This window comes from Gymnogyps californianus, chromosome 3 (assembly GCF_018139145.2).
Source record: "Gymnogyps californianus isolate 813 chromosome 3, ASM1813914v2, whole genome shotgun sequence".
NCBI lineage: Eukaryota > Metazoa > Chordata > Aves > Accipitriformes > Cathartidae > Gymnogyps > Gymnogyps californianus.
In genome coordinates this window covers 16,304,548-16,327,422 of record NC_059473.1, presented here as the reverse complement: position 1 = coordinate 16,327,422, position 22,875 = coordinate 16,304,548, and the positions used below count along the sequence as shown (strand labels likewise).

The 22,875-nt window shown below is 37.9% G+C and overlaps 1 protein-coding gene across 23 annotated transcripts in view; it reads right to left on the bottom strand.

Annotated features, from left to right (window-relative positions):
* NRXN1 (neurexin 1) overlaps positions 1 to 22,875 on the bottom strand; it is a 729,374-nt gene that overhangs the window by 531,545 nt on the left and 174,954 nt on the right. For 4 of the 23 annotated variants that reach the window (XM_050893192.1, XM_050893196.1, XM_050893199.1 and 1 more), the window contains exon 7: positions 6,620 to 6,642. The exons of the other annotated variants lie outside the window; for them this stretch is intronic. In XM_050893192.1, coding sequence (XP_050749149.1) covers positions 6,620 to 6,642 — 23 coding nt within the window. The remainder of the gene's footprint in view (positions 1 to 6,619; positions 6,643 to 22,875) is intronic. 23 annotated transcript variants of the gene reach the window in all.

Sequence of the window (22,875 nt, the reverse complement as noted above, 5' to 3'; positions counted from 1 at the left end):
GTTACTCTTCTGATTCTCTCCCCCATCCCACTAGGGAAGAGTGAGCAAGCAGCTGTGTGGGGCTTAGTTGCCAGCTGCGGTTAAACCACAACACAAACTCAAGGTATTATGCAGAGGATTATCATCTGTTTAGGCTTAAGTATCTGTCTTACAAACATTTTTGCCAGAACTGCATCTGTTCACTGCATGGAGGATAAGAGGGGAAAAAAGTTATGCTTTCTTTCCGTGTTTAAAATAGCCCTCACCTCACCAGTGAGTTAATCACTTTTGCCTATTTGTAGGCATCTTTAGCAGAACAGAATAGGATGCGTTTATAAAGAAAAGCAAGCACAGGAAGTAAGGCATTTGTGGGAATCGAGCTTGATACCAGAAAGAGAAAAGCTCATTTTTCCAAGTACTTAATGTGAATTTGTGGTTGCCATCCCCTCCCCCACCATGCTTTCTGTACATCACTAATATTTAGTACATCCTTTGTTACACACCATTGTAACAAAGAGTGCTGATAGGGAAGACAAGGAAGCTTCCCAAAATTATGTTATCATGCAAACCTTAAATCTGATATTACCCTAAATTTAGTTTTACCTTGATTCATCTTGCTTGTTGCACTTGACTGTGACAGAACGGTCAGAAGGCAGCTGCTACAGAAAATCATTGTGGCTACCATCAGCAGCTAAATATTTCTGGCATCAGCTTGAGTTTTCATGGATTTACAATCAAAGGAGCATGAAGCTGTAACTGGAATCCACATTGTTTGAGAAAAAAAAAAAAAAAGAGTAACATGTTTCTGAAAACTTCCACCAACAATCCCAAGATCCTCCTCCCAATGTTTCTCCTGTAAGTTTTAATGTTTGCGATTTGGAAACATCAAGTGAAATAGGGGAGTCAGGAGTATATAGCCAGAAACAGTAAAAAAATCCACAGTCCAAGTCTCTCTGAAACACTCACTAAGAGACGTTAACTTGCAGTGTTCTCTATTATCCAGCCAGGCTTTATAGAGAACACACAGAAAACCAAACACAACTGTTCTGGGTTTCCTCCCTTCAGTCTTGCCTTTCCCTCTTTTCTCATGTTAATTCTTTATTGCAGAAAACCTTCATTATAGTTTTCTTGAAATAAATACCTCCTGATAATGAAGAAGTGTAAAAGGAATTTCATTGTTTTTAAAAATAAGGTACTATTTTGTCAATAAAATATTTTGGCTTCAAAGTCATTGCCAACTAGTTAAAAATAACTCATCAATAGATACATTCCAATCTCACTGCAGCTGTGCATCAGGAATTAAAAGTCAAAACCCTTCTTTGATAATTTACTGCTAAGAATAAAAGTGTAAGGGAACATGATAAGAATCCATCAACCACACAGTTTTCTGTGGTTAGCCAATGTGTCATTTAAAAACATGGCATAGAACAGCCAGCCTTTAATGCAAGAAAACCTCCAGTAGCTATACAGTAAGCATACTAACCAAGGATCTGAAAAAAGGAGTCCGTCTTGGAAGAGCTCCATGTCTGATCCAGTTAAGATCAGTATTTTTTTTTTTCTAGTTGTAGCTGAAAACAGAATATTTCTTCATACTGATTCTGTCTGTTAATCCCATTTTAAGACAAAGTACTAATATTTCTAAAAACCTGAAGCTTAGTTTCATACCATCTAAAAAAGTAAGAGAGTAATACAGAGCCTGTTGCCAGGCAAATTCAAGTTCTACTACTTACTACCTTTATTATAAGACCATTAGACATGTTTTAATTGTGTGAATATTAGTAGTTTAGCACAGTTTTTAAGTTATTCTATATTGTTTTAATGCAATAACATCTTTTAGGAGGGAGGATTTTTTTTTCCTGGAAGGATCTGACTTAGACATGTGTTTATCCTGCTCACAGCTGTTAAATTTCTGAATTTGGGAAACAAGCAACTGGACAGCTTCTATGAAAATATATTTTTCCCATTTCAATAAAAAATATCAGAAACAAACAAGTCTGTACAGACTGCATGACTAAACTAGTATTTTGCCGGCAATGACAGGAATAGCTCCGCAGAAATAACATTTTATATATAGAAAGTAAAGGAATACAGAGAAACATCCTTAATAAGTCTTATTTCTAACACCATATTCTGGCACTCAGACTCCAAGATATGTAGGAAATAGCTTTACCAATGCCTTTAGTGGGACTGAAAGAGGAAGCAGATGCTCAGCTACACAGCACTCATTGTTAAATAAGAACTGCAGAGGGTGCATTTTTTCCAGGGATTTTTCAGTTTCAAAAAAAGAAAAAATCTAATGGTTTTGGTTCTAAAAAAAAAATCTTAATTAGAAGGAGACAGATGGTTTCATCCCTTACTTTAAAAATAATTAACAGAAATTGTTCAGAATGTAGCTCCCAAGAATCAAATACCTAAGAAAACTAGAACTAATTTTCTTTCCAGTTTGCTCAATGCATGTCTTCTCAAACATCTATTGCTTAGTGAAATAAAATAGTAAGTACACGAAAAATTCATTTCCTTCACACATACAAAATAGAGGAGCATATGACCAAACTATAAATACTTACAGGATTTTAGCTTGAGGGTTTCTTGGACTATCTGGAATTCAGAACTTTGAAAGATTTTTGTGGAACATTAGGTTTTTATATATGTATATTATATATAAAAATACTAAATTTTTGTTCTTCTACTTGTGCTGTTATAATTCCTTAACAAGTAATCGTGGACAGGAATCTCACAATTATATTTGAAAATGAATTATTACACATCTCTAAGTTTGTAAAGATGGAAGAGAAGCCACATTCATTTTTCCCTGTCTGGCTAAGAAGCTGTTTGTAAAGTGACAATCCTTCTAAATAATACTCAGATGATATAGATGAGACCCTTTGGTTTAAAAAAAAAAACAAACCTAAAACAAAAAACCACGTTTCCCTGAGGACTATGTGACTATGCATGCAGAAAGAGAAGTCCATGTTCTGCGACACAAGCTGGTCACACCAGTTTGTCTGTCTTACAGAAGCCAGTGTAGCCCAGTGTTGTCCCATTAGAAACTACCCAACTCCTTTGCTCTCACCACCAAGTTTCAAACAGATGCATTATTACAGCTCCAGAGCAGGTCAGTTCCTCAAACTTAAGCTTTCTATTTTGCATCCTTCTTGATTTTAAGATGACCCATCTTACTATGGCAAAGACAGCATTATAAGCCCCAGATTCCACAAAAAGAAGAAACGAGTCATCTTCCTGACAAGCCTGACTACAGCATTACAAAGCTTATGAGGGTAGGAGTAAATAAATCATGCAGAGATCCATGCTGTCATGGTTAGAAGCTTTTGGTACCTGAGGTGGCTCAACTATGACTAGTTAGAGCATCTCCCTACTACACTCTGTTCTGACATGCAAGCATGCCAAGACACAGCAAAGAGGTTTCTTTTACACAGTAAGGAATCATAAAAGGATGTAAAGACTTGAAGCTACTCAAATCAACAGGGAAGCTTAGAACTGACCTGAGAGAAATCAAATCTCCCAGCAACACAAACTGATCTGGAGCAATCACAGTTTTTACAGATGTGAGTACAAACCTATCACCTTGAAGAAAATTCTTTCCCTCTCTCAACCTACTTCTAAACCAACCATATGCTTCTCCTGTAAGAACTTCAAAGGAGCACAATGCAAGTGGCATGAAGGGAAGAAAGGAGAGAGACATGCTTACTGTTAGAGATTAACAAGCTGTTAAAGACTACCTCTAAAAACACCCTCAAATTGAAAGCCCCACAATTTCAAGAGAATAATGGTATTTCAGAAAAATCATGAGAAATATGGATTGCTGTCCAACACATTGTTGATCATTAAATTCTGCTTTTTGTAAGGCTACTTGTTTTTGCCCTTACCTGTGGATTTAAGCACTTTCCAATTTAAACTTGACAAATGAGTAATCTGTGATCCCTCATTTAGCTAAAAAGTTATTCTGGTGTCTCCTTTCTTAGAGGATAATCTTATAGCTTGATACCCATATTCAAGTTACAATTTCCATAAAGGCATCACAAATGTGCAATTTAAACACAACAAAACATAACTGTTTAAAAGCAACTCATAATTTTAATGAGGCTGTATAAAGACAGTATGGTCAAAGTGAGATGAAAGCAACTACCAAGTCTGCTTGAGAAGGCCATTCTGTATGTAAAAATAAACCAAGTGTCAAATACTAAGCACAGTACTTAGTAGCAACCTGGGAAGTACAGGAATGTCATCGGTACAGGAATGATATCTAGCAGGGGGATGAGGAGGTGGGAGGGGAAGACAAGACAAACTTTAAAAAAGGATTACACGAACAGTAGTGCGCAACATGACATCATCATTCTTGCTGCCTAATCCTTTCTGGAAATCATAGAACAGTTTTGATTGTTGGGTTGGAAGGGACTTTTAAAGATATAGTCCAACCTCCCTGCTGCAGGCAGGGACATCTTCCACTAGATCAGGTTGCTCAAAACCCCATCCAACCTGGCCTTGCACACTTCCAGGGATGGGGCATCCCCATATTCTCTGGTCAACCTGCTCTAGTGCCTTAACACCCTCATCATAAAAAATTTCTTCCTTATGTCCAATCCAAATCTACCCTCTTTTAGTTTAAAACCATTGCCCCTTGTCCTGTCACTACAGGCTTTGTGTCTGTAGTGTCTTTCAAGCGTCTCTCAGTCTTTCTTATAAGCCCTCTTTATGTATTGATAGGCCACAATAAGATCTCCCCCAAGCCTTCTCTTCTCCAGGCTGAACAATCCCAACACTCTCAGCCTTCATCCTCTGGACCCATTCTAACCATGTCTGTCTTGTACTAGGGACCCCAGAACTGGATGCACTACTCCAGGTAGGGTCTCACTATGACTAGGTAGCTAATGGACTTAGTCAAGTATGTTTACTATCAGCATGCCCTCCTAGCAGACTCAAAAAAACCTCTCTCTAAGTTTGTTTCTGCTTTCATTCTCACAGTATAACAACTGGATAGCAACCCTAACTCCCAGGCCAAAATTCTCTCACCCAACATTAGAGGTACCACTTCAGCCAACTTCAAGGGTTTCTCATGAAGAATGAAAGATCTATATGCTCATTAACTACTTGTGAGTTAAAGCCTTCATTACATTTAAGGAAAACTCTATTATAAATGAGTTCTGCATTAATTTACAGATATGGTACTTAAGGTTGCTGTATTTAATCAAAAGTATTATTTCTCTCTTGAAAACACAGCAAAAGTACCTCCGTACATTCTCCAGCTGCCTCAGTTATAAGGCCCAACATGCTCTCTCCATGAAAGCTCTGTAATTCACTTTGACAGCCTATATAAAACAAATGAGCTATGAAGAAATGCCCTCTCTGATTATGAGTACCAGGTATTTAAAATATTTCATTGGAAAAGCCTGTCTTACTCCATTGGCAGAGATGAGTGAAGAGTGATATTCAGAAATACCCAGAGGTTTAAATTTGTGCCAAGTTACACTAACAAAGCAATTCCAAAGACACTGAGTAAATCAGCAGCGCAATCATCCAAATCACTTTGAAACAAATACAGTGTTGATGCAGCAAGATTCTCTGGTACTGAGTGTAGGCAGGTTTTATTTAAATTTTGACTATCAGCCAGCTTGGATATAATGCTTCTGTAGCATAATCACATAGTGTTTTGGAGAACTTCCCCCAATTAAGATATCCTGCTGGAGAAGATTACCATTCACTGAAACCTATGGACTTCTGACCAGGTCCACCAAACAAGCATCTGTCTCAAAACCTGTAGGAGACTCACATACAGCATCTTTCCTATATATTTAAACATTTATGGATAATAGAAAGAGTTCTGAAAAGCACTAAAGTTTCAGTATTTTATGTCTAGAGCCATGACAAAGATTAGTAGCCTCTTCTCCCAGCAACACGTCTCAAAATTGCTTTTATATATTGCCCTATCATTATAGCTACTCAAATCTAATTTAGAGTCTGTTACTACTTCTACTGCAGGCCTCTCATCTTTCTTTTTTTCAGATTTACAATTCCTTCAGAGCTTTATTTCAGCATTTTTGAAGCCCAGATGCTGTAATTCTCAGGAGGCCTTTGCTTTGTTTCTCTTTCCTCATCAGTATCATTTGCAAGAGGCTTTTTACCATCTTCTCTTGAAGACACACACAAAAATGAAGCAGCTCCTGCTAGCATGGCTATACTTTACAACTCTTCAGAAGCTATTATTCGTCCTTGTCCAGACTGTAAAAATCAGGATGGCAAATTTTTTTGTTGGATAGCAGTAATTAAGTTTAGGGCTAACATGTAAAATTCAGACTTGCAATACTGAATAAAGTTATACTGAAACTATCTCAAAGCACAAGTTCATTAATGTTTTATACCTAAAAAACTGCAGAAGGTTTTATGGACATCAAGTATAGAGCTTTTGGGGGGTGAGGGAGAGGAATGTTATTTCTTCCAGTCACACAGTTTCTTTTATAGACCCTGTAAGGGTCTTTCTCCTCAAAGCAAGTCTAAGCAAAAAATGCTGATGATTCCCTCCCAGTTTGATTTAACATTGGGTGGAATCCCCTAAGACTAGCACTGAAGATGGCATGCCATGTGCCTTGCTCTGCCACAACAAACTGAACTTCACTATGGACACCGCAGCTTTTAATATGTACCTCTCTGCTGTTTCAGTAACTATACATTAGTGTTAAACTCTAAAGCCTCTGAGTACTGTTCAAGCACCAACTGACAATAGAGAGGTCCTATGAGGACTCTCAGCTCTTCAGCTATTTTTTTTTTCCTAGCCCACTAGAAATGAAACCATTGGGGTTAATTTTACTACAATTATGCATGTATATACAAACCTTTATAATATATGTAGTTTCAGCCTTTGAATTGGGTACTGATTCCCTTTAAAAGTGCTACTTGGGAGAAGGAAGGGGGAACATCATTACTAATCCCTTACAATTTCTTCAAACCCACAGGCTTTGTAAGCAAGAGCTACTGCATACTTAGTAATAAAAGTGATTTGCTATTTAGACTCATACCTTTGAAATAACTGGGTATTTATTGTGTAAAGGTTAGCATTTAATTGATTAAAAATATTACATAAGAGAGCCAGTTTCCTAGGATGGAAAGATAAAGCCTATAAACTTAGTTATTCCATAAATTCTTAAACCAGGAGGAATAAGCGAATTCTACTGTAGTGACTTTCAGATGTTAGCAGCACCTCTCACACCACCTTTTCTTGGCCTGAACACCCAGCAGCAGCTTTTGTAAACTAAATACTCATGTCTATATTTGCCAGTAACACAAAAACATCCAAATCTAGTGTCTTATTAATCTGTCACTGCAGTGACTGAAAGAAGTGTAAGAGGCAATGGCATGTGTATAAGCAGCAAATTAGTACTTAATCTTATTTTTTATTAGAACTGGTTTGTGTTGCTGTTTTTAAACTTTTTCTATTTAGAAGCTTCTAGAAGTACTTTAAAAAATAAAAGAAAAACTAACAGAAAAAACAACATAGGGACAATATTGTCCCTATGTATGTGCCATGGTGAAATTTGTAATAGCATCAAATTTTCTAGCACCACCAAGGTATCTCAAATTACTAAAGGACTGGTTAGCACATACTCTTACATCGTGTGGATGAGTTATTAAACACAACTTGCACAACACAAGATACATTATTGTATTTATTAACAAACCTTAACACAGTAGAATGTTTTTTTTTGCTTCAGAAGATGAGTATTTAAAACAAAAAACAAATTAATCTAGTTAATGTAATTTTTTATATATAAAACCAACATGCCAAAGTTCAATATAAGTATTTAAAAGTCCACTAGTAAATCAGTTGGAGAAGCATAATTCTGTACATTGAAATGATCGCTGTAATACTCTTATAATCACTTGATAAACAGTGCTTATTATCCCAAAGACAATGTTCTTCTCTAATATAGCAATCCTATAAATAGCGTCAAGACCTCTGACACTGAAGACTACTTTCTCATTAAGCAGAATCTAAGTGAGAAAAAATACAGTATATGTAGAACAGTAATCAGGAGCTACAGATAGCTTGGGAAAGATTTGATTTTTTTTAAACAAGTGGAGGTCTTCAAGCAAGATCTTCACTGAGGCAAAGTCACCTATCCAACCCTTAAAAAAAAAAAAACAAAAACCAAAACCAAACACCCCCCCCCCCCCCCCCCCCCCAAAAAAACACAATACTACCAAAAAAACCACCAGCCAATCAACTTTTGTGTTACTATCACCCAGTGGTGGGCAGAAAACAGTATTTTCAGTGTGATTTACTAGCATATATCTGTTTAAGTGTTCAGCTTTGTAGCTGCAAGTTCCACAGTTGGACTCTGATGAAGTCACTAGATGTTGGTTTTATGGCATTGGGAAGTTTGGTTACCTCACTGCATTTTTAGGCTGTATTTTATATGAAGTCAAAAAGTATTTAAAAAAGACTATTAAGAGCCATTCAGGAAGAAGACAGCTTAACACCTCTTGAATTTACCTTTTGCATTACAGGTTTCTGAATGTTACCAACCCATCAAGCAAATACAGTAATTAGAACGTTAAAATAAAGTCTGAGTCTGGAGCATCATCTGTAAGGCTAGTGCAAATGGCGTGGGACTGCTAGGACTTCAGCCACAGCTTCTTGCATTTAGGAAAGGCAACAGAACAGTCAAATACTTAATTCTGTATAATGTAAAAGTATGTTTGACACCACAGAATACTCTATCTGTATCCACAAACAGAAGCTCATAGAAGCAGGCATCCATCACAGACAGTCTGAGATATTCAGGAATCAAATGTGTGTTTCGAGACTCAAACATAGAAGGAAAGTACACAAAAGGTGGACGAAGGGACACAGAGACACCATCTACATGCAGAGATGTGGTTAGAAAAGCCAAAGCCGACCTGGAACTGAATCAGGTGAGGAATGTCAAAGGCAAACAGGGCTTCTAGAAGTACTTAAGTCTACCTGGACTTCAGTAATGCCTTATGACACTGTCTCCCATAAGATCCTCATAGACAAGCCATTGATGTATGGGCTGGACAAGTAGACAGTGAGTGGACTGAAAATTGGCTGAATGGCTGGGCCCAAAGGGTGGTGATCAGTGGTACAAAGCCTAGGTGGAGGCCAGGAACTAGCAGTGTACCATGGGATCAATATTTGGTCCAGTCTTGTTTAACATTTTCATTAATGATCTGGATGATGCGGCAGAGCACACCCTCAAACTTACTGATGGCACAAAACTGGGAGGAGTGGCTGATATGCCAGAGGGTCATGCTGCCATCCAGAGGGACCTTGACAAGCTGAAGAAGTGGGCTGACAGGAACCTCAAAGTTAAACAAAAGTGCAAAGTCCTGCACCTGGGGAAGAACAACCCCATGTACCAGCACATGCTGGGAATGGTCATCTGGAAAGCACCTTGGCAGAAAAGGACCTGGGGTCCTGGTGAACACCAAGTTGAACGTGAGCCAACAAGGTGCCCTTACCACAAAGAAGGTTAAGGGTATCCTGGGCTACATTAGGTAAAGCATTGCCAGCAGATCAAGGGAGGTGATACTTCCCCTCTATGCAGTACTGGTGAGGCCATACCTGGAATGCTGTAGACCAGGTCTGGGCTCCACGCTACAAGAGTGATACGGAGCTACTTGAGAGTCAAAAAAAAAGGGCCACTAAAATGATTAAGGGACTTGAGCATCTCATATAAAGAAAGGCTGAGAGAGCTGGGACTGTTAAGCCTAGAAAAGGCTTGGGGAGGATCTTCTTAGTGTATATGAATACCTGAAGTGAAGGTGTAAAGAAGATGGAGCCAGGTTCTTTTCAGTGGCGGCCAGTGACAGAACCAGAGGCAGTGGGCATAAATAGGAACACAGGAGGTGCTGTCTGAACATCAGGACACTTTTTTTTTTTTTTTTTACTGTGAGGGTGACTGAGCACTGGCATAGGTTGCCCAGAGAAGTTGTGGAGTCTCCATCCTTGGAGATACTCAAAAGCCACCTGGACATAGTCCTGGGCAACTAGCTCTAGGTGACTCTGCTTGAGCAGAGGGGCTGAATGAACACTATGACCTCCAGAGGTCCCATCCAACCTCATCCATTCATAAGAAAAACCTGCACAGATATTCAGTACAGTCACATCTATTAATATCAGCTTTTCAAAACCTACAAAAGACAGAGCAAGACTATGGACTTTCTACACACATTGTCCTGTTACTTACCTTCTCCTAGCTCAGTTCAGTCTTGTTCAATAGTCTACATACCAAGAAACAGTACTAGATCACCTTTATCATACATTAAACACTCAAAGCCAGACCTATGAGGATAAAAAGGCTTGTATAGCCTCAGAAAAATATTTGAAGTTTCAGCCTATATACAGAAAGCTCTATTTTTTTTTTTTTATAAAAGATCAGAACCTCTCTTATTAGGCTACCTTTCCATGCTAGGAAGAGCATTATGGTTAAGCATGCAGAGAATGATGATGCAATTACACTGAAGTACCTCACTTTTAGTGACATCTGCTACCTCACTTCCTTTCAGTAGGAAAGGAAGATTAGACAGCAAGGCTTCGATCTTAAGTCATTGGCTCTTCAAAACAGGTGCTCTTGAATATTTTGTATTTCTGCAGATCAAAAGACATACTTTTCTAATCACTTCGTTCTTTTACATTTATAGTTCCTGACACTCGGTAGGATCACAAAGTTCACCATGCATAATGACAGGGCATGCATCTAACAAAGATTAGAGAAAGTGGGCTCACAAGAACATATGACCAAGGTTAAACAAATAATGAGAATCCTTTTGTCATGCAGCCCTCAAAATGACTCTTATACATTGAGACTGATGGCAGATAAATTGAAAACATGTAAATACAATACAGATTCTGTACAGTGTATAACCATAGCCTCATTTTCAGAGGTCAAAGCTGAAGGACCACAGTTGTTCCTTCTGTATCAAGGATTCTATTTATTTCTGTTGCCACAGTTAAGCAATGTCTAAGATCACTTTAAAAAAGCCAGTTTTACACTAAAGAATTTTTCTCCCCAGGTCCATTTATCTGCCAGTGTTATGGCGAGCTAGCCATTAAATTTCCCACTTAACAGAAGTGATATTCTACATAAATTATTTACAATGTATCCTCAGTACCTCCAATTCAGGCATTTTTTCTGAAAGTCCAAGTCAGTAACAAAGCTGCATTCCTCTATAGGCCCATACTTTCGAATACAAACAGCTGCTTTAGCTTATTTCTTCCCATTAGGAGCAATCATCTGTTCTCTTCTGGAGTTTGATTTCCCATCCTGATGCTGTTCTCTGCTCCAGACACTCTCAATGATATTAGTGCTCTGATAGTGCTCTCCCTTTACCAGCTGCCTTATGTGTAAGTCTGCTTTGGGAGAACAGAGGCAGGGGAAATCTTGCATCAAAAGACAGCCAACACTAGCTAAAACAGTAGCATTTGCCAAGTGAAATATTGTACTTAGATTAAGTAAGGCAGAAAGGCAGAACAGGTATGAAACATACATTTCACAGATCTGATCATTTTTCACAGTTTAGCTACAAAGAATGAACACACTTAAGAAAATATTAAAGCAGGCTGCCAACCCACTAGTGAATTCTCTCTCCTCACCTCATTCCAGTTACTCTTTCTGAAAAGGGGGAAGGGGAAAATCCCACTCCTACCTCCCAAGAGCAGTGTTTGGTTATCTTTGCAATCGTCAAAACTGTTCGTTTTAGGTCTTATAACAAATAACAATACACAAAAGAAAACACAAAGGAATATAAAACTAAGCAGACAGGGGAGGAGGACAGAAAAATAATCTTTTCTCACTTTTAATTTGAGAACTCAGGGGTTTAAATACCCATGCAAGACTTGGATGCAACTCATCTCTTTACCTGAGAGCTAAACTCACCTCTTAGGATAGCTAGAAGGTTGTTCTAACTCAAAGGCTATGGGATATGCTAGTCTTAAGTGTACTCTATTGCTTCTGCTAAAACTGTTCCACTTTGCACAAGTAACCACTCACTGGAGGAGGATCCAGTATATGAACTATTACCCTAAACAAAAACCCACCAAGAACGTCTCTCTAGCTCTTTATGTCATTGCCTAAGCATTTTATAGGAACAGCAAGAACTCAACAGGAAAGACTAGGGAAGACTGCCTGCAGAGGGGTCTTGCAAACTCCATCTTTGTGGTAGGCATACTCTGCAGACAGCAAACCTCTGCCTTCCATCTGAATCTGTGTTATTGTTCTTATAAATGGGCCATTTGACAGTTCACATCACACTATTGGAAGGATTCTTGTTATCCCAGCTCTTGTGTAAAGATCTTTCTTGTGTCTATATCAAAGAGCTTGACTTTAAAATACATTTTTCTGTTACTACATGTTATGCAGTAAGATAAAGTGCAAGTTTTGAGGTTGATGAGAAAACCTTCTGAGAAAAGACTTAAGTACCTGCATGATTCTCCTACAAGGAATAAAAAAGCCTTAGGATTTAAGTAGATAAGTGTTATTTTCATCCATCATTCATTTCATCCTATGAACAGAAATAAGATGCATAAAAATACTCTAAATATAGGTATTTTGTACAATGCGGTGTCAGCTATACCCAGAGTGATTCTTACTGATTCTGTACAGGTGAAGATTATTACCAGGTGACACACAATTGTGTTGCTCTTTATGAGTTAGGCATCACAATAGGCTTCTCAAACCTGTGGCTCATTCACAGTGCAAGTGAGTTTTAGGATCTCAGCTTTCATATTTATACTTGAAAATTCAGAGCTCACTTCTACTCACATTAAAGCGATGACAAGAGTCCCATACAGTTGACCATCTCTCAGATGAGAAGATGTTTTAGATATTTTCCGGACTGTCCCCTTTTAGGGGGTTTGTGCATAAAGAAAGCTCTTAAGTAGAAAGCCAAGGGAAATTACAGCTAGTTAAAAGAATTAACAACTATCAACCCTATAACAGAAGCAAAAAATATCTAATTATGGTTCTAGAATAAACTTTTAGAAACTTATTTAGCCAATTAAAGCAGACTAATCCAAAAGTGTCAATCATCATATGCTATCAACACATTATCAGATACTTAATTTTACCTGAGCACTACCACTGCCAACAGACATAGCATTTAACTTTGAGTGTCAGTAACAGGACCAGGACACCTGCTACAGACTAGAAATTCTTTCAGGCAGGAACTATGCAGCACCTCTTGCTCATGCAGTGATCAGCATATAGACTATACATTCCCCACTGTCCACAGTCAGATAAAGTTATAATAAAATGTAATCACATGCAAACTATGTCAAATAACACTTGCTCCACATTTAAAAAACCTCTACACACTTAATTGCCTTTTTAACTGTCAATGAAATATCTTCCTTCCCTACTTTTGCTACAATATCATCATCTAACTTGCAGAACCATACAACTCAGTGTCCAATATGTGTCAATGGAAGTAAAGTCCTAACTGATCCCTTACATTCAAGGTTTAAGGTCTTCAACATGTGCCCACGCTGAAAAACTGCGTCTGGACAACAAATACAATATCCTTGCCAAACACTAAGCAGAAATTAATAAGATTTTAGTGGAAAACATCCAGTACTAAAAATTCAAATTCATGTAGCTGATTTCAGGAGATGAATCATAACTAACCTATAAATTTCACTAATTGGAAACCCCTCTCACTGCCCACACTCAAGGGAAAAAACAGAAAAGTTAAAGACACTTCCTGTATCATTCTGGTCCAAACCCCCAAATAAGGCAATCATTAATTGACTTTTTGGCACAGACACTTCAATTATATCTACACAACCCAAAGATCAGCAATATATATAAACATGTATACACACACACACACCAGAACAAAGACTGAGTATTTCTAGGGCAAAAGCACTATTAATTGTTTTATTTCCTTAAAAAAAATAGAAAATTATTTAAATACTAAAGATAGCTTGAAAGGATGTAGCAGTAAGGGTATTTAGCAAATCTCAGTAATTGTATATTTGGTATGCTACAAGATAATTCCTAAAAAAATTAGTATTTCCCAGTGTATTACCAAGTCACTATATAGTAAACTCATGACCAGTCATTCTTAGTTTTATAAAAAAAAAAAGGAGGGTTGGAATGAATGTGTGTGATACTGAAAGCTCATTTTATTCTATCTTCACTAAGGTCCTGGTCCAGAGTTACTAATTAGTTAAAAAGCAACCAGTTCAAATGAGGATAATTCAGACTTGACTCTACCTGTTTTCCTTGACTCTTGCCAGACCCCACCTCTCTACACACATGCCTGCAGACCAGTATAATTGACCCAGCTTGTAGCCATGCCCCCTAATTCAAAGAGCATTTGCCTCACTGAAGCTCTGCCTTCTAAGTTACTCTTCAGAGCACTCCATTTCATGCTCTACAATCACAAGGACAAGAATCTTTCATTAAAAAATAGGCTAATAACTCATGAGCCCATGAGTCTGGGACACAGCCAGAGATCTGTAATATGGGTTAACATCTGACCAAACTGTGAAAAATAATTGCTATTTCTCCTGTACAGTAGCTCCATCCCTTCCCCATGCAACCTGGAACATGTGCCACTAGTGACAGACCTCTCCTCAGAGTACTGTGGTATTTCAGCTTTGCCATACCCTTCAAAAAAAAAATCCAATATCTTTATATAATCCTTTTTCCAGATCCTATGTGTTGTAATAACACTGAATCCTGACAAAGAAAAATAGTCCTTAAAGCATACATGTATTTAAAAACCAACACCCCTACCACCAACCACAAGAAGTTAGGTCCAATTATTTCTTCAGGCAACTAGGAAACAGTGGCAGCACCACAATCCTTCTTTGGCTACTGGTAGGAATTATCACCTATGACTGGACATGCAAAGAACAGCAAGCCATGCTGAACAGAACCCAAAGCAGGGCATTTAGCAATTCATTTCCAATTTCCCATATGTCAGTAAATTAATAGCATGGGAAATCCTGAAGTAATTGTGTATTTCTAAAATCTTCCAGAAAAAAAAATCATCTTGTTTTGGGTTCCCCCTGCACCTCGCATTAGAGAAAAATGTACAAGACCCATAATATTCAGCTGGAGAATACACAATTTGAGGTCTAAAACTTTGAACAAAATATAAACAGAAATACTTTGCATTTCAGTTTTTGCACCTTTACTACTCCATTTTTCAACTTTGTATCTAGGCTGATATGCACATATGCACAGACACTTTAAGGCCTCGTATTAAATGAAAAATATGATCATGTAAGGATGAGAAACAAGCAAAATAGAAAGCTGCCAATCAGGTACTTTTAAGATTTTAGTCTGAAAAGTAGTGCTATATGCTGGTCACAAAATAACATGGGTGTACTCTTCTAGGATCGTCAAGCATGGTTATGTCATCTGTTTGCCTTTTGTCACAAATCTAGACAAATGGCTACAAAGAAGTTTCCTTTACCTGTCCAAGGGCAGCAGGAGCCATACTAAAAGCCTTTCTGTTCTAGCTCCATAATTTGCTTTTCCTAGGTATTTTCATTTCCTCATTAGAGGAAAGATTAGCACTTGTGACCAGGCTCTCTCTCAAGAGGAAGCTGCTCTTTGGAAAGCAGAATGAGAAGATATTACATACTATACCATCAGTAATAGTTAAACATCTACCCTAAATCCGACTAGAATTGTGTCAGGATGATGTAAAATCAATCCCAGTAACTCCTCCTGTACTCATTTACTGAGTCTATAGATGCAATCACATGACATTGTCCTGACAATCATAAACTTAGCAGTAGTTTTTGCAGGATCTGGTCAAGTGCAAGAAATCCACATGTAAGTACATGAACAGCTACAATGAAAGAAGTGGGTCTGTCAGCCCCAGAAATCCCATCTTGTACAAGTTAAAAAAGCTCACTTGCCTTTAAGCTACTGAGTATTTTAATGTTTCTAAAAAAAGTGAAAAATGGGATAAAGAGCTAGACAAAAGTCAGATGCCACATGTAAAACAAAGAATAAAAAAAGAAAGCTTCCTGTCCTACCCTTGTTGAAAGACTTTACCTTTCAGAGTAACCCATGTATACTGCTCAGCAGGTCTTTTTCCCCTTAAAGCCCTGAATACCAAGATACAGTCCACTGTGCTGAAAGCCACTCTTTCCAAAAGTGAGAGCGCTTGCCAATAAATGACAACTGTTTTACCATATGCCATGTCATTCTGCCAAGTATCACCAGCCTGTTCTACTTTTAAGCAAATTTCATTATAACATAGCTCAGAGCAATGTTCATTAAAAAGTATACTGAAAAATGTCAAGTTGTTTTTATATTAAAAATGTGGCTTTGTTTTCCATGAAGATTTCAGACTGATATTTATTGAAGATGAAAATTTGAGAAAGCTCACCTCAAACTCACCACTCACTTCTGGGACTAAGATGACTACCCTGTCATCAGCTCCATCACACACTAATGTCGATTGTTACTTTGAGGACTATCTATTTCCCAGCACTCCAGTGAGATCTCTGATCTAAGCACACTCATTAAACACCCTCCCTATTTGTGCTATGAAACAGGAGTTCAAGATACAGCCATCTCTTTGGATAATTTTGAATACATGTGTTCGCCCTTTTGTATTAGAGGCTCGCTCCAGTCAGTTCTAAGAGTCTTCCAAGAAGTCATTAAGCTCTTTCAAGCTTTTTCACGAGCATGTAGAACTCAGCGCCAGGGTTTCCATATAATAGCTGACAAGACTGGTCTTTAACTGATGAACTACCCAAAAACTAGTCCAAACACTGACCTGATTTAAACTCTGATCTCACTGGACTCATGGGGTAGGGGGAGTATGCAAATCAACCCAAAATCTGGCTTTATATTCTCTTTGATTTGTTTTACCCAGAAATAGATCAACTCATGGTGTTTTTACATTTTAGCTTGATGAGTCATTGCTAAACCTATCACAGGCTAAAAAAAATAATAGACATTAGCTTTCCATTAGAAAAATAACTACTTCTTTCATTACTTGCATCCAATATTCCTCATGGCCAACAGTCAAGAAACATGCCTCCTTTCTGGTACTGTTATAGTTTTAGTGAAAGTTTAAAGAACATTATAAACTACTCTCAAAGTAAAACTCCCAAATTTCAAGATTAAAAAAGGTCACAATCAACTGAGGCTTACAGTATATGAATCACAGTACAGAAGTTACACATGTCATAGTGGTTTCCTTTTGAGAAATCAGATTTTCATCAGATGCCAAAATATGATTTAAGGGTTCCACACATTTTGGTCAGCTCTTATTTGAAGACTATGTTATAATGCATGTCAGCTGCTGTCTAGTGGTTACTTCCTGTCACTGTTCATCCAGAAAAACACTAATAAAATTCAATAACAGTACAGCCTCTGAAAAGCCAGGTAGTTCTAGGGATGTGCTATGTAAGTGCTGTCCAAAATTCAGTTTTTGTGAATATATGAGACCACTTGCATTTCCTTTTCATTGTAGTGTCTATTTTCATACACACACTCTCACCTGCCCTTCTATAACAGTAGGGAATTTCTAAAAGCCTTTCTGTTCTATAATTTGCTTTTTCTAGGTATTTTCATTCTTGTTGCCCCCTTCTTGCACAGTTTTAGTTCAGTTAGCCAAACTTGGACCAAAACCTATTACTATTCTTAAGCGATACATTAAAATTAGTAAGGGCTTCTAAGGATAAAGGCCATATCTGTTCAACCTATCACTCAGTGTTCATGTCCATCCATGTCCGTCTTCCCCCACCCCCCTGCTTTTTCAACCTATCAGTCTCACCAAGAACACCTGTGGAGAACGACCTTTAAAACAGCTCTTTTATCCTCTGCTGCTGAAAAAGCAGAGTAAATAATTTCAGTACATTATTATACTGAAGTTTCATTCTGATTTGTATTGAAACACTACTGAAGTGCAAATTAGGCTGTTTAGCCCAAGATGACAATTTTTTGGAAAACTTCTCATCCCAGCCAACTAACTACTTCTATGCATGTATAGAGATACATAGATATGTGCATATGCATCTTTTGAGTTAGTTGAAGATGAACATTGCTTCTTGGCAAAATCCAACTATATTTAACTTTAAAGCAAAACCAAAACAATTTCAAAAATTTGTACTTCAGTAAAAAAATCAAGTATCTGATAAAAAACTAGAAATCTGCCTTTTCTCTATCCATAATTCAGCATGTTTCCCCATCTTAAGCTGAATGAATCCTCAGCAATGCAGATACTAAGAAGCCAGTAACCATTGGGTCTAGTTGCCTGGAAACAGGCCTGTTGCAGCCAGCTACTGTAGACTACAAGGAAATTCTATGTGATCCTTCAGGATCAGCTGCCATGCTCACTGTGACAGAAAAGAAAGTGTAAACTTCTGTCAAGACTTTTCCACAAATTAATGTGTTTTAAGTTGTTCATGAAAAAAAAAAAAAGACATAGGACAAAAAGAATCAGTATTTGCTAAGTCATACAAGCCAAAGAAAACCTACTGCCATCACACTGCAATACCGTGAGAATCACGGCATATGTGTATGTATATGACCATGTATACAATTTGCTGCAAGAATTACAGAGACTAGTATCATGTCCCACAAGCTGACAGTACCTGTGCAGAGTAGTAGTAATAACTGGCATCTGTGTCCTGCTGCTGTGCTCCCTCAGCTTGCAGTTACATGCACATCTGAAGTACAACTTTCAATCAGACCTTAAGTATTAACAGCTGCTTTGAAATGAACACCAGTTTATTAAAGTGATTTAACCCGTAAATCACAGGTGCAGTGTAACAGAGAAGAAAAATCTCAAAAAGGATGAGGAATTAAGATACCTATTTATTGACTGTAAAGGAAAGGACAGTTACATCAATCATTACTTCCACCATCCGACAATGTCTTTCCTACTTTTTTTTTTTTTTTTTAGTATTTGTGTCACTCAGGCTGCAACCTTTGTTATATTGGTCGCAGTTGTTGGAGTTGCACTAAAAATACCCAAACCAAACAAAGCCCTATGATTATTTTTTGTTTCAACAGAGCTTTTCAGTGGGGAGGTGTTAGAGGTGCATGGTACAGTTCCCATCACAGGGACAGGCATAGTTCTGAAGTGTACTGCAGAATATCCAGATCACAGCTCTATTTTGAATAGGGCAAAACAGGAGTTCCCACTTGGTTTGCCAGCGTTTCCTCCAATGTATTATAAACACTATTTACCATTTTGAAGATTGATCCTCCCTTTTCCCATTAATTTCTTTTTTTTTTTTAAGTGATAGAATTGCTCTCATTTCAGTATTTTTCTGAACAATTTCTGGGAAATTGAAGTTTTGTCTTTGGAAAAGTGGTAAAGGAGGTGTATTTTTACAAGCTAGCAAGGATAAAACAGGGGTTGCTTGATTTTAAGGATCTTATCCTGGCTGCAGTTTGGAGGGAGAAGAGAGGGGGTTTTTTTGTTGTTGTTCATTTTGGTGTGGGTATTGGTTTTTCCCCCTCCAAAAAAATAGTGACACACTGCCAAACATTACTGATTTAAGCGGTCACTATTCTGGTGAGTACGATGAATTACTGTGAGGTACGTATGCTGCTTCTAAAGCAAATCAGTAAAAACCTAAAGATCAAGAGTATCTGCAGTGTCATTTTCAGGCATAGGCGCAAGTGGGTGGTCTAATCCTGTATTCTGAGGCTGATTCCCTTCACCCATGCTCACAAGAGCCAGTGCTGCAGCCAAAAAACCAGCTCATCTTCTGATCTCGGAGTACATGTGGGAGGAGACATTTCCAGATTATCTTCTCCCAAGGTATGGGCTAAAGAAGAAGGGATAGCTGAAGCTGCCTTTCAGTGCTCCAAGCTGTGGCATGGTTCTGGAGTCATACCCCACTCTGCCAGCATGTTCTGGTGAAATTTGCAGCAAGGCAATCATCACCACAGGGCAGCAGGTGGAAAGAAGGAAGCAGCCCTACTGCCCTGGCCTTTGCTGGTTGGGAGGTTATGAAGCAGTGCATCTTAGGAGAAGCAGCAGCAGGATGGGCAAGCTAACTTGTGGAGATATAACCGAAATTAAAATCCTAACCAGCAGCTCTCTAAACAGACTTCCCCCCCCCGCCCGCCTTTTAAAGGCCTCAGCTCTACCTTGACTTCATATTTGGAATTAGTTACATGAATTCCTCTTTTTAAAAAGTATAAAGTGAAAGGGTAAATGCTAATGGCCTATTCCACTGTTGCCTGTTAAATTCCTTCACACCTTTCCAGAAATCTTCTGACCACAGTTCCCCAGTACTTCAAAGAAACACCAAGTGCTAAGGACTCTCGATCAATTTGTAGATTGAATGCCTTTTCATTCTTGATCTTTTCTGTGAAAAGGTTATACCTTCTCTCATAGTCATTTTGAGACTCAAGACTCTCCCAGTAATTGAAGAGATTTTATAATCCTAACATTTTCAGTTACAGGTGTGTCTTTGGTAACGCAACTTTTCCAGTACTTCTTAGAAGGGACACAACGCATTGTTGAGCTGTTTCTAAACAGTGTCAGGTAAAACCTGGCTTGATGTGGAAGTTTTAATCAAAACTTCAGTTTTAAGAGTACATTACTCTTTCTTATTATGCACAGAAGGCTTAAATAACACAGCAAACTAGTAGCAGCTGAACAGTGGAACAAAACAGGGAACAAACTCTGGTTTTGCCTGTTTCTCAGATCTCTTTTGTTGTGGACGTACAACAGTATAAAAACAACCTGGAAATTCCTAGATGACATTACAGGTCAATGGCTCAGTTTTGAAATACTTTTCTGCAGCACAATTTGTATGCATCTCTGCAACACATAACAATGCCTACATCAGTTACTGCCTGTCACTTCAAAAGGCCAGCCAAATAAACTGATTTTAAGGAATGCAGGTATTACTTCTACTGTATATGTATAGGAATGGAAACAAAGAGCAGGTTGATGACTTGCCCCAAGCCACAATAAACCTGTGTCAGTTAGAACACAGACAGAAGAGCAGCTGACAAATATTAGTCTTGCACTAGCAAAAACACTGATAAAAGTTTATGACTAATGTTTTTTAGCCACCAGATAACTATAAATAAAATACCCACTTTCTTCCCAACTTCCACCTAGCACAATGAAATAGAACCGGATGGTGCTGGATCCCAGAGGATAGCACTGCAAATATGCGAAGATGCATGCTTTTTAACTCCTACTCCAAGGGAAATTTTCTAATCCTTCCTTTTGAGGAGCACAGGATTAGTTACTATTTCATTTTCCACATTTGTTCTGCACTAGTGTCCCATAGCCTATCAATAATTAACATCAGGCATAAACCACAGTCAGAGCTTTAACACTGATCCCTCCCAGGCTACAGTACCGCTCACCAGTCTGCCTTGTTCACAGTTGTATCTTCCCCTCATTTTAATTAAGAGCAGCATCAGGCAGATATACATGAACACTGTTTTATACAGCTAGACTTACTATGATCATTTTGAGTCAGACATGCAGAGACCGGGTGACTTTTAGCATTTATCAAAGTGAAGGATTAAGAGCACCAGGGCTATAGCCAGATGGGACAGACAGGCACTGTGGGAAGCTTCTTTGTACCATTCTTGCAACTGTCTTAATGAAACGCTAAACCCTACTTGGCTTTCTGATGCCCGACCCTTAGTCAGTGTTAATCAAATCTAGTTTTCCAAGGGAAGTTTTACAGATGCTTTACATGAACAGATACCACAATTAGAAACTATATAAACAGATCTTCAAATAGCACTTTAACAAGAATGCAAAAACACACTTTTGTTTGTCAATGTTTCAGTCAGATGCTAATTAAGAAAGTATTCAAATGCCTGTCTTCAAGGATCACTCTTGAAAGCACGTAGATTAATTCTAGAAGAAACAGAAAATGCTATACTGGCTATCTAATTGTTGTAGTGGTAAGTTATGAACATTATATTGACAGCTGATGCCAACTGCCTCCTGGTCACAGATTATATCTACCTTCATGTTCCAACAAAGCCAGTGAACTGCAGCTGAATTACATCCCACTACCAGAAATAAGTACACTGAAGAAGTCAAGGAACACACTTGATTTTTGCCTCTTGTGTGAAGAACAACTCCAGGCAAATTGTTCTCTACCTTTCAAGAAAATTGCAAGCTAGTGGATCATTAATGTTCCCCACAGGGAAATTTTGCAATTTCAAATAATGACAATTTATATTCAGATTATTAATATTTACTTGTTAAATACAGGGAGACATTATTTCTCAGGTATTTATTTTTCTATTGTGATTTGAAAAGAGCCCAATTTACTCTAGCAAAGAGAAAAATAAAGAGTTGGCTTGCAGCACTGACACGTTGAACTACTTTTAGTAAGCGAAATGTCTGATTAAGTAAAAATTAGAAAGGTTTGAAGAAACAAAGCCTTACCTAGATAAATTTTCAAAATAAGTGAATCCACACAAACTTAAAACAAATAAGCTAACCACAGTGCTAAGTGATTCATTTGTTAGTTTTAGCAGACTTCCTCAGAATAGCCTTGTCTGTTTTACCTTTACAACAGAAGAATGGTCAGAAAAAGCCTGACAGCTGTCAAACATTTAACATTCAGAACTACTTAATGACAGAAAAAGCAACTCTGTGATAATATTTAACAGCATAGGCTGCACACAGAGTGAACCTATTTCCAGTAACAGCTGTACAGTAACTGACTAGTTTAGGCTAAAGAAAATGATGTATGAAGTGTATAAACACAGGATTACCTTGTTGCAAAGCAAGTATTACAGAAGTGTTTTTGAGGAATGAATGTCAAACAATTTTACCCTAAATTTACTAAAATAAATTGGGAAAATGCAATGCAAAGGGGAAGGAGATAAACACTTTCTATTTAGACTAAAGAATAGAAGAAACACCATGTTTTCAGAGAAG